We start from the raw sequence: 12373 nt of genomic DNA on the forward strand, positions 1-12373 counted from the left end.
AAATGATAACGTAACCTTTGGGACAGTGGGATTTCAGATAACTTTATATGAGGCTCACTTTTAACCAAGCCCTATGTCACAAAAGATATTTCATGAAAATGAAGACCCTAAGGATTCATTCATCCTTGCTTTGTACCTGCTTTTTATTGTTTATCCTACTCTGTTCCACTCTCAGCAAAAACATGAATTGATACTGCTGGGAGCACTCTCTGATTGGCATAATTGTGACCCAGAGGCAGCCATGACTATAAAATGACACTCAGGAGTGTCCATCTGAAAATATGACATTTGGAGAAACAGGAAAATGACAGTCTCCAGAGGTAGTTTCAAACCAACCTTTGTTGAGTGAGGATTCTTGTTTTCAGTAACCTGAACATGACAGAGAGTGGGCAAATCTATGCCATTTCAAGTATATTAACTTTTAACATTTTAATGGAAAAAAACATTGACTGGGAGAGCTCCTGGTATAGCAAAAACTCAACCACCAGTTCCTTCATAGTTATTACTCAGTTGAAACTTGACAATGATATCTGGGGAAACAGGTGTGCTTACTCAACAAGCCTAAGGCCAAAAGGACTATTTATTCAATGAGGGCACTGGTATCAATGATCTTATGCCATGTTTCTAAAATGCACAGCTACTAATCATCCATGCTTTGTGCTTTCTCATCAAGACCCTTTGCTTTCAGATAAGAACACTAAATCAGCTAACTCAGTCACATGAAAAATTATTGTCATCCCACAAGATAACCAGGTAGAAGGAAACCTTAAAAGGTTGGTCTCTTGAAATCCTTTTCCATGAAAAAGGATTAGAAAGCTTGAGGAGCAGGCTGTGTTGTTCAGAAATAAGTGTGCTACTTAAATGTTGCTATGGTTTGTGTCCTTAGGGTCCCCTAGGGATGCTGACTGAGGTGTTCAACAGGGTACAAACATATTTAATTAGGGAAGAAAAATCCTTAGTTCCAACCCTTTGGGGCCATAAACCACATTAACCAGGGAGAGACTGGAGAAGATCCAAATGATGTGCCTGGGGCTAGGACTCAATCAAAAATTAGGTAGATGCTTTGAATGAAATCAAGATTCATAAGAATGTAAAAGAACATTGGATGCTTCTGTTTAGAATCATTCAGCAAGCATTTATTAAGTGTGCCTACTATATGTTGGTACTTGGGTTGCCAAAATAAAAAGATAACAATCCCTGTTCTGAAGGATGTTATAGTCTATGGGGGGTGGGGAGGTGGTATTGTCTGCTAGGAAGAGAAACCTCCAAAAATTTCTATTTTCAGAAATTTAGAAGATTTTCACTTTCAGGAAATAATCATGGATGACAGTTACAGAAGCTTTCCAACTGCAAGACATACCTTGAACTCTATTAAAGAGAGATGAAAGAACTGACATTTCCTGTTTAGATACTCAACTCTTGGTCACAGAGTCTATGTAAAAAAAAAAAGTCAACAAGGGATCCCTTTCCTTTTCCAAAGTTAATGCTATGTTGTTAAATATCAATGACAATTTATTAAAATTCACTCCAAATCCAAGGCCAGCTGCCTGAAGAAGAAGTCTCATTCTCCCATGTAGTACCACACAATCTAACCTTTTAGTTAAGAGGTATAAACAAACAGTCAATCCTGGTGAAAGCTACATAAGACAAAGAAAACCGTCATCAAATAGAATACAAATATTTGCAACCAACTTCTGGCTCCTAAATATAAAAAAGTGGGTAAGCCCAACTTTCTTACCTGATAAATGGAACATGGTAAGGGCGTACAAAGATATAAAGGCAGACACCTACAAGCTGGGCAGACGTCAACAGAATGTACCTATGAGACCTTGAAATAGCCTTTTGGAGCTGCTCTCCCCACATTTTTCTATTGGTAGTACTAGAAGAAAAGAAAATACCAAAAAAAAGAATGATCATGTCATAATCAATTAGCTGTAAGAGAGCTCTTGTTCCTCCAGTTCCTAAAACATTCCGTCTCTCTTTCACTACTGGACTCATGCTGATTTATAATACACTATGTAAGCACAAGGCTCACCTCCCCAATTAGTCAAGTTTTTTTGAGGGCAGGGGATGGTAATTAAAAAAAAAAACCAAACAACTCACCACGATGTTTTATTGAGCATTTAAAGCTCTTGATAAACTGGTCCCTTCCTACCTTTCCAGCCTTATGCTTTACTTCTTGCCACTCATTGTCCCAGATCCCCTGGCCAACTTGCTGCTCCTTGACCTGTAAGGCTCCACTTACCATCCCCTGCTTACCTCAGCCTCTTTTCTTCCTTGGCTTCCATCACATTCTACCTTCTGCAGAAGGCCCTTCTTGCTTCCCTCTTCAGTCATTGGCTTTCCTTCCAAGATTCCCTTCCAGTTACTCTCTGAACCTACCTTGAATGAACTTAGTTATTTATATGCTCTCTCCCTCATTAGAATAAAAACCTGTCTTTGTATTCTCAATGCTTAGTACAGTACCTGGCACATGGTAAATGCTTAATTAAGGTCTGACTGTTGACTTTAGTTTTTGTATCATATTTTCCCCCTGGAATATACCCCTGCCCTACCCAGAAAGCTGTCATATTTATTCATCTCTATGTCTTCCTCCACCCCATCTGACCCTTACCACCTGTTGGGAATGATAACTTGCAGAAAGCATATGGGGATGGGGGATGGGGGCTTCAAGAAATGTCTGCTGAATGAAGGAACATAATCAATAAATATTCTGATGTCAAATATGACCACTAAAGTAAAGTAAGGATTCAGATTATATGGCTCTCTGATGTCTTCCGCAACTCTTCTTTTCTCCCAGTGGAAAATCAATCAGCCATTTTTGCCTTAAGGTAAAATGTATACGGGGCCACCTTCCCACTTTGTCTGGATGTCAAAGTGAATTCCACCTCAGTATATATCATGTGCAATATGACCTTTTAACATACCCAGCATTTCTCATCATCATCACTCTCCTCCTCATCCCTTTGGTTCTGGGGGAGCTTAACCAGGTATATCCTATCAGTTCAGAGTCAGGGTCACTTCAGCGTATGTTAAATATGTTCCACCTCCAAGAAAAACATGAACTGGTCCCAGGCCATGGAAGAGCTCAAAAAGGATTTGGAAAAGCAAGTTAGAGAAGTAGAGGAAAAATTGGGAAGAGAAATGTGAAGGATGCAAGAAAACCATGAAAAACAAGTCAACAACTTGCTAAAGGAGACCCAAAAAAATACTGAAAAATACACTGAAGAAAACAACACCTTAAAAAATAGATTAACTCAAATGGCAAAAGAGCTCCAAAAAGCCAATGAGGAGAAGAATGCCTTGAAAGGCAGATTTAGCCAAATGGAAAAGGAGGTCCAAAAGACCACTGAAGAAAATACGACTTTAAAAATTAGATTGGAGCAAGTGGAAGCTAGTGACTTCATGAGAAATCAAGATATTATAAAACAGAACCAAAGGAATGAAAAAATGGAAGACAATGTGAAATATCTCATTGGAAAAACCACTGACCTGGAAAATAGATCCAGGAGAGAGAATTTAAAAATTATTGGATTACCTGAAAGCCATGATCAAAAAAAGAGCCTAGATATCATCTTTCAAGAAATTATCAAGGAGAACTGCCCTGATATTCTAGAGCCACAGGGCAAAATAGAAATTGAAAGAATCCATCAATCGCCTCCTCAAATAGATCCCAAAAAGAAATCTCCAAGGAATATTGTTGCCAAATTCCAGAGCTCCCAGATCAAGGAGAAAATACTGCAAGCAGCCAGAAAGAAACAATTTGAGTATTGTGGAAACCCAATCAGAATAACCCAAGATCTGGCAGCTTCTACATTAAGAGATTGAAGGGCTTGGAATATGATATTCCGGAGGTCAACGGAGCTAGGATTAAAACCTAGAATCACCTACCCAGCAAAACTGAGTATCATTCTCCAAGGCAAAATATGGATTTTCAATAAAATAGAGGACTTTCAAGCTTTCTCAGTGAAAAGACCAGAACTGAATAGAAAATTTGACTTTCAAACACAAGAATCAAGAGAAGCATGAAAAAGTAAACAAGAAACGGAAATTGCAAGGGACTTACTAAAGTTGAACTGTTTTGTTTACATTCCTACATGGAAAGATGATGTGTATGATTCATGAGACCTCAGTATTAGGGTAGCTGAAGGGAATATGCATATATATAGGTGAATGTGTATATATACATATATCTATGTGTGTGTGTGTATGTATATATATATATATATATATATATAAAAAAGAGAGAGAGCAGACACAGGGTGAGTTGAAGATGAAGGGAAGATATCTAAAAGAAATAAAGTCAAATTAAGGGATGAGAGAGGAATATATTGAGAGAGGGAGATAGGGAGAGACAGAATGGGGTGGATTATCTCACATAGAGGTGGCAAGAGGAAGCAGTTCTGTGGAAGGAGGGGAGAGGGCAGGTGAGGGGGGAATGAGTGAACCTTGCTCTCATCAGATTTGGCCTGAGGAGGGAATACCATGCATACTCAATTGGGTATCTTACCCCACAGGAAAGAAGAGGGAGGAAGATAAAAAAAAAAATAAAAGGGGGAGGGATGATCGAGGGGAGGGCAGATGGGGGTGGAGGTAATCAAAAACAAACACTTTGGTTTAAGGGGACAGGGTCAAGGGAGAAAATTCAATAAAGCGGGATGGGTTGGGAAGGAGCAAAATATAGTTAGTCTTTCACAACATGAGTACTGTGGAAGGGTTATACATAATATACACATGTGGCCTAGGTTGAATTGCTTGACTTCTTAGGGAGGGTGGGTGGGAAGGGAAGAGGGGAAAGAATTTGGAACTCAAAGTTTTAAAAACAAATGTTCAAAAACAAAAAAAAAGTTTTTGCATGCAACTAGAAAATAAGATACACAGGCAATGGGGCGTAGAAATTTATCTTGCCCTACAAGAAAGGAAGGGAAAAGGGGATGAGAGGGGAGAGGGATGATAGAGGGGAGGGCTGACTGGGGAGCAGGGCAACCAGAATATATGCCATCTTGGAGTCGGGGGGAGGGTAGAAATGGGGAGAAAATTTGTAATTCAAACTATTGTGAAAATCAATGCTGGAAACTAAATATGTTAAATAAATAAATTTAAATTAGAAATATGTTCCTAAAAAAATTCTGATGAGCAACTTAAGAAGGAATGACTGAAACACTATATTTTATGAACTAAAATTAATTTAAATGTGAAGTTACTAATACATTTTAGTTGGTTATACTAATGTTTAATGTTAATATTTTAATACTTTTTTTGGTATCCCACACACTGATCACGGTCTGTGTCTGCAGATATGTGATTCATTTGAAGTGATTCATGTTGTAGTCCCACTCACCCCACCACAGCACCTTTGTACTTACCTAGCATTGACAATGTTTCCTGCACTCAACTCCACCATCTCTTCAAATCCCACGGCAAATATGTCAGCTGGGCTGCTGTCATCTGGGGAGTAGAAGAAAAAATGAGTGCAGGGTCTGTGAACCCCAAATGACTTAGAACTGCAGGGTGCCAGAACTGGAAGGAATAGTAATAACAGCTAACATTTTTAAAGTCCTTAATGTATCCCAGGCACTGTGCCAAGTGCTTTACAGTTATCACCTCATTTGATCCTCACAACAACCCTGGGAGGTGGGTACTATCATTACTTCCATTTTACAGATGAGGAAACTGAGGCAAAGGTTAAGTGACTTGCCTACGGTCACTCAGCACATTGGCTGTGTCTGACAGTATATACATCATGCCATCCCTGTTAGTAAGATTCTAGTAAGTATCTTAGGCTGGATTTGAACTCAAGACTTCCTTACCACAGGTCTGGTGCCCCACTTCGCTGACCTCTTTAGAGATCATCTCATCCAAACTCCTGTTTTTTAAGGATGAGTAAATAAGATCACACAACTACTATTTTATACTGGTTTTCTTCTTTAATTATTTCTTGTATTCATCTTATCTCTCTAACGAGATTAGCTCTTGGTGTCAAAGACTTTGGCTTTTCATGGCCTTCAGGGTACTTGAGTGCTTAGCCTAGTACAGGTACAAAGTGTGTTTAATAGATATTTGATTAATTTAGAAGACTCTCCTTTTCCTCCCTACTAAAGCATCAGCCCAGGTTAACATTATGAGGGTAGACAGAGAAAGACAGGTGCTGCAACTAAAATCAGCCAATTCGAACACTTCTGAGAAGCTTGGCCAAAAGAGACTCTAACCGGAATCATTGTTTGTATGTCTCCCAGCAGTGAGGCAGTGGTCCATGGGGGGGGGGGGGGGAAGGATGTGTGTACTATCAGATATAGTCAAAGTGTTGATTTGTCTTTTCTTTACTGTACTTCTCTATCAAGGGGCAGCTACGTGGCGCCACAGTCCATAGAGAGCTAGACCAGAAGTTAAGAAGACTCATCTTCCAGAGTTCAAATCTGTTCTCAGATACTTACTTGGCTGTGTGACCCTGAGCAAGTCACTTACCCTGTTTGCCTCATTTTCTTCATCTATAAAACAAGCTGGAGAAAGAAATGGCAAACCACTCTAGTATCTTTGCCAAGAAAACCCCAAGTGGCATTACAAAGAGTTGGACAGGATTGAACAACATCAATATTTCTCAATTGAAATGGTGTAATAGACTGCTGGCCTCAGTGTCAGAAAGACCTGAGTTCAAGTTCTACCTCTGAACATGGCTGTGTGTGACCCTAGGCAAGTCACTTAATTTTTTCTGGCCTAGACAAGTCTCTAAGACAAGAGGTAGCAGACCAAGTGCAGCCCTCTATTAGGACAGTGTCCCCTACACTCACTGGAAATTTAAATAGGCTTTTTTTTTTAAAAGCAAAACAAGAAAAAAATACCAAAAGCATTACTAAAAGTATTTTAAGGAAGAAAAACAAAACACATAAAAGAAGCCAATTACATTGAAATATAGTTATCAAGATAAAAAGTTCACAAATCTTAGGTTTGTGGGAGAGAGAAGAAAGGAAGGGAGAAATAGAAGGGAGGGGAAAGGGAGGATAGTGAGATCTGGGGGTCCTATGGATGGATTTATTCATCCATCCTATCCTTGTTCCTCAGAGCCAAATATAATTAAGAGGCAATTACAAGCCTTTCAGCAATTCACTGAACTTTATCCAGCCTGCTCATGTCATTCCAACATCAGGCAGTTGGCCCCTGATCTGTTGGTAGAAAACATACCTCCCCCTACTCTAGCCCTTCCCACACCACTCCTAAATGTGTAGGGGAGATCTCACTCATCTCCAAAGGTACTTTTTTTTTTTAACTGCTTATTCATCTAACAGGTCAGCCATGAAGTTAACTGGCTTAAAGTTTCCACTTCTAAGAGAGTGACTTGGCAGTAGTAACCAACATTTCTTTCATTTTCTTAAACCCAGGCTTCAGAAGGAAAACTGGAGAGCTTTTACTCACTTCAAACTGATTTCAATTCCATAAAAGGCAACAATTTTAGTCCAACCTTAGGAGAATAAAAAGGGTCTATTTCATTGTATTAGGGAGGGAGTCTGTCGATGAAAATCTAACTGGTTTCATGGACCTTATATTCTTCTAAAGTCTCAGAGGTAGGACTCTGTTCTCCAACACATTCGAAATTATTTATTGGTGCGTTACTGTCCTCTCATACAAACTCCCACTTACATACAGTAGTCAAGTAACTTCAACTCTCTATAAATTTCAAGCTCAAACTGTTCCCCTTTGCATGCAAAAAAAAAAAGAAAAAAAAAAGAAACAGGTCTACACTGTGTATGTGCAAAAGTTCAAGAATGGGGCTCGTAAGGCAGCACTGAAAAGCTGCCAAGGAAGCAGCTGTCTATAATGTAAATAATCACAGGGCAGCTATGTTAGTGGGATCCGCAAAAATACAGCAATGTACTATTACGAGGGAGGTGTAAGGGGGTGGGGAGTGAGGGAGGAAGGAGAAATGCATTCCTCTGCTCCTAAATGGGTTCTTGAGGTTATGGACTGGCATGTCAAGGCAATGAGTCATAGGTTTACAGCTGCAAAATGCTGTTAGAGATCATATAGTCTGGAGCTTTTAATCCTGAGTTTGTGAACTTTGTTATTTTGATAACTGTATTTCAATGAAACTCATTTCCTTTATCTATTTTATTTTATGCATTTAAAATTATTTTGAGAAGAATTCCTTCCCCAGGCTTTGACAGACTGACAAAGGCAGGTCCCCAACACCAATAAGGCCAAAACCCTGGATGTAGTCTAACTCCCTCATTCTACAGATGAGGAAACTGAGACCCAGAGAGGTCACACGATTTGTCCAAGACCAAGTAAACAGAAAGTGGCAGGACTGGGACCTGGGCCCGGGTTCCCTGACTCCAAATTCAATATTCTTTCCACAAGTTGGAACAACCAAAAAGACAAAATGTCTGTCAATTTAGAATTACTTTAATTTTGGAGAAATGCAAAAGCTTGTTGCTCATTTTAGCAAAAACCTGGTTAATTTGATTTGCCAGAGAAATAATGGAATTTCAGAGAGAGCAACATTTACTGTTTGTCCATTATAGCAGAAGAGAGTGAAAAAAGGCAAGAGAAGGGAAAGCGGGAGAGAAACTCAAGATGACAAGAAGGTTTTTAAAACATTCCAAAGAGTCCAAATGTCAAATGCCTCTATAGCGGCAGTAACTTTTCAAGAAAGCTCAGACCTGAGGGCTAGTTAGCAGACCAAGGGAACCTAACATGGCAGGTCAGCTCTCCGTTCTTACCTTGAAATTCAGTAGCCCCCGAAAGCTTGGGAGAATCCAGCAGCCAGTCAGTTAATTCTCCAGTGCCCAGAAGGTTGCTTCTGAATTGTTTTCCTCCATTTACATTCCAGGTTCCCATGGCAATCCGAATTCGTTTGAAATTGGTGAATTCTAACTGACGCTCTGACATGGCTTTTAAGATCCTTGGAGTCACTGTGAAGAGTAAGCAAAGAAAGAATGTTCTTGTGCAACCCAAAACCCACAAAACACGAAAGGGAAATCAAGTCATCATAGTATTACCCTGAAACAAATTTTATTCTTGTGAAAATGTTGGGAAAGGAAAAGCAACCTGAAACCATAAGAAAAAAAAAATCCCTAAACTGTGCATACTCTTCAACTCTGTGATATAACTACTAGGCTTCTACCACAAAGGAGACAAAGGATCCACTTATACCAAAATATTTATGGCAGCGTTATTTATTGTAGCAAAGAACTGGAACCAAGATGGGCATAGATCAAATGGGGAAGAGATGAACAAATTTTGTATGTGAACATAATGGAAAATTACTGTGCCATAAGTAAGAAATGATGAAAGGGACAGAATTAGAGAATCCTGGAAGGACTTGTATGAGCTGAGAACAAAGAGACCAGAACCAGGAGAACAATTTATATAATGATCACAGTAATGTAAAGGAAAACAACTTTGAAAGATTTCAGAACTCTAATCAATTCCATGACCAGTCATGACTTGACACACTGATAATGAGGCATGCTTTTCACTTTTTGAGAGTTAATAGAGTAGCGGTGCCATGTAAGACATACATTTTCAGACGTGGCCAATAGGTCGATATGCTTTGCTTATTATGTTACAGGGAAGGTCTTCTCATGAGGAGGGATGGGAAAGTGGTGGGTTAGTTATATTAATTCAAAAAATCAGAAAAGAGAAAAAGAGCCATCAATAAAGATCATAAAACTATACAGAAGGGAGCAGGGGACATTCAGAAGGGGCCACAGACAGGGCAGTTTTGTTACTACTGTGTTCAAATAAATATGCACTAAAAAGCCTGTATATAACAAAAGTGCAATTCTTTGCAGAGTGAAATATTCATATTTGTTGATGTTTGCTTACACAAAAAAATTTTTATAATGATGGAGAAACTACCTAGAAAAGTGCAAAGACTATTGTATTTTTTCCACGTCAATGGTACCATCAAGAATTTTCTCCAATTAATGTCACAGGAACTCAGGACCAGAACACACCCACCTAGCAAAATCACTTCAACAAAAATGGAGTGTGTGTGTGCATGCGCCCTTCCTGGAACCTTTTCCCAAAGATCACCTGGTACACAAAACTGTGGCGTATTGTTAAAAAGGATTTTCTTAGTATGGTCAGATATTAATGATCCATTTTTATTAGCATTTACTGTACCGGATAAAATGCTATGTTTGGAGTCAGGGAGACTTGACTGTAAATCCTGATTCAGATACCTAGTATCTGTGTGAGGCTAGGCAAGTCACTGACCTGCTCTGTGCCTCAGTTTCCTCATCTGTAAAAGAGATAATAGCAAACACCTTACAGAGTTGTTATTAGAATTAAAGGTGATAATATGTGCAAAGAGCTTTACTAATCTTAAAGAACTATATAAGTGGGCATTTCATATATGGGGGAGCTCCCCCATTGAAAAGAACTCCCTATACACATACAGATCAGCACATTTTCTGCAACTTAAACTCTCAGAGAGTTACCTAGGTCACAGAGAGGTTGCTTAATTTGCCCAGAGTAACACAGCCAGTTATCAGAGAAGAGACTTGAACCCAGGTCTTTGTCTTCAAAGTCTGCCCTTGTTCACCTGTTCCACACTGCCCCTGAGCCCAGACAAGTGCTGGAAGACAGAGCCTTCATCTTGTGTTTATGTGCCTCAAATGGCAAAATTCTTATGTTGTATATGCAGAGAACATGTTCTTAAGTGGCTGGAGAGGATTCAATGAAGAAGCCTTCTTCAGGAGTTGTTTTTTTTTTTTTTATCAATTGTGCCAAATATTTAAGACCTATCAAATATGTTAAGGAGGAAGTCATTTATATTCATGACTTAAGCACTCAGAGTTCTCCAACCTGAAGCTCTGTTTTACTTGGGAGAGGATGTTTCAGCAGAGGACCAGTGGTGGAGCACACTAACCACGTCCTGATAGAGAGGCTATAGATACCAGATGCAGGAGACCCGGCCAATGTGGAAATTTGTTTTGTTTAACTATGCAGATTTGTTAACAGGGTTTGCATTTTCTTTTCTCTTTTTTTCCCCCAGTGTGGGAGGGGACGGAGAAAAATAAATGCTTGTTAATTGAAAACATAATAAATTCAGAAGTTTTTTTTAAAAAACAATCCAATAGATCAAATATTTTCTGATTGATCTGATATGATACATGAATGTGATCTGAAAAACTATTCATACAACTAACACCTGGGCTATTAGGTGACTGCAGTTTCTTATCCCAATAGTAGCTATTGGAAATGGGTAAGGGACAGTGACAAGGGATGAAGCAGAGGCAGGTGCCTTTTCTAGCCTGAAAACACTCTCTGCCCTGGTTTTCTTTCACTTTTCTTTTCCCTTCAAGTTTCCTTAGGGTACAGTGATTGAACTCCCTTGAAAAACCTAAATGATTTTCATGTTCCATCCTCTAAGCTAAAGCTAAAGAAATCTAGAGTCTGTCCTATGTCCGATTTTAAAATCCGGCCTCTCTTCTTGCATTAACGGTCATCCTGTATACATCGTGTTTGTATATAGTTGTTTGCATGTTGTCTCTCCTATTAAATTATGAGCTCCTTGAGGGCAGGGAATGACTTTTGCTTTTCTTTGTATCCTTAGCACAGTGCCTGGCACACAGTAGGGGTTTAGTAAATGTTTATTTACTGTTGACTTCCTTATTGGAATACGGGCTCTTTGTATCCCCAGCACCTAACACACAGTGCTCGTTAGCAGGTGTTTAATTGATAAATGCTTGTTGACTGTTGTTGTTCAGTAGTGTCTAATGCCTCATGACCCCTTGTGGGGTTTTCTTGGCAGAGATACTGGAGTGGTTTGCCGTGTCCTTCTCCGGCTCATTTTACAGATGAGGAAACTGAGGCAAATAGGGTGAAGTGACTTGCCCAGGGTCACACAGCTAGTAAGTATATGAGGCCAGATTCCAACTCAGGAAGATGAGCCCTCCTGACTCCAGGCCCACACTCTATCTACTCTGCCGCCTAACTGCCTTTCCTGACTGACAGATCCATAAAATAAAGGAGTCAGCTAGTCACTGGATGATTTTTAAGACCCCTTCTAGCTTTCCAAAAATTCTTTGTTCCTATGATTTCCTTCAATTGAATGGAAAGAGCCAAAATGTATTCATAGCTCTTTCACTTAGCTGAGTTTCTCCCTATCCAAGATGGTCTATTTACAGGAAATCATGATCTTGCTGGGACATTATAAATTAAGCATGTGGTGAAACTATGACACCAGAGAGTAAGGAATTATGAATGCAAGACAGCAGGAAAGGCTTCGATCTTGGCCTTCACCACCAGATCCAAAAGCTGATGAGGGCGCCGGGGACAGTCAAAGTGACAAATCTTCAGTTAACCAGGAGGAGGGGCACAAGTCACATTTTGGAAGGAGTATAAATCTGAAAGTCTCATCAAGAGAAAA

At 39.5% G+C, this 12373-nt stretch overlaps 1 protein-coding gene across 2 annotated transcripts in view; it reads right to left on the reverse strand.

Moving 5' to 3' along the window:
* The window catches only part of SYNJ2 (synaptojanin 2), a 136813-nt gene that overhangs the window by 28536 nt on the left and 95904 nt on the right, over window positions 1-12373 (reverse strand). For both annotated transcript variants that reach the window (XM_036767099.1, XM_036767098.1), the window contains exons 12-14: window positions 8715-8906; window positions 5367-5448; window positions 1739-1879 (exon numbers count right to left, since the gene is read on the reverse strand). In XM_036767099.1, coding sequence (XP_036622994.1) covers window positions 1739-1879; window positions 5367-5448; window positions 8715-8906 — 415 coding nt within the window. The remainder of the gene's footprint in view (window positions 1-1738; window positions 1880-5366; window positions 5449-8714; window positions 8907-12373) is intronic.

Source organism: Trichosurus vulpecula, chromosome 7 (genome assembly GCF_011100635.1).
Source record: "Trichosurus vulpecula isolate mTriVul1 chromosome 7, mTriVul1.pri, whole genome shotgun sequence".
NCBI lineage: Eukaryota > Metazoa > Chordata > Mammalia > Diprotodontia > Phalangeridae > Trichosurus > Trichosurus vulpecula.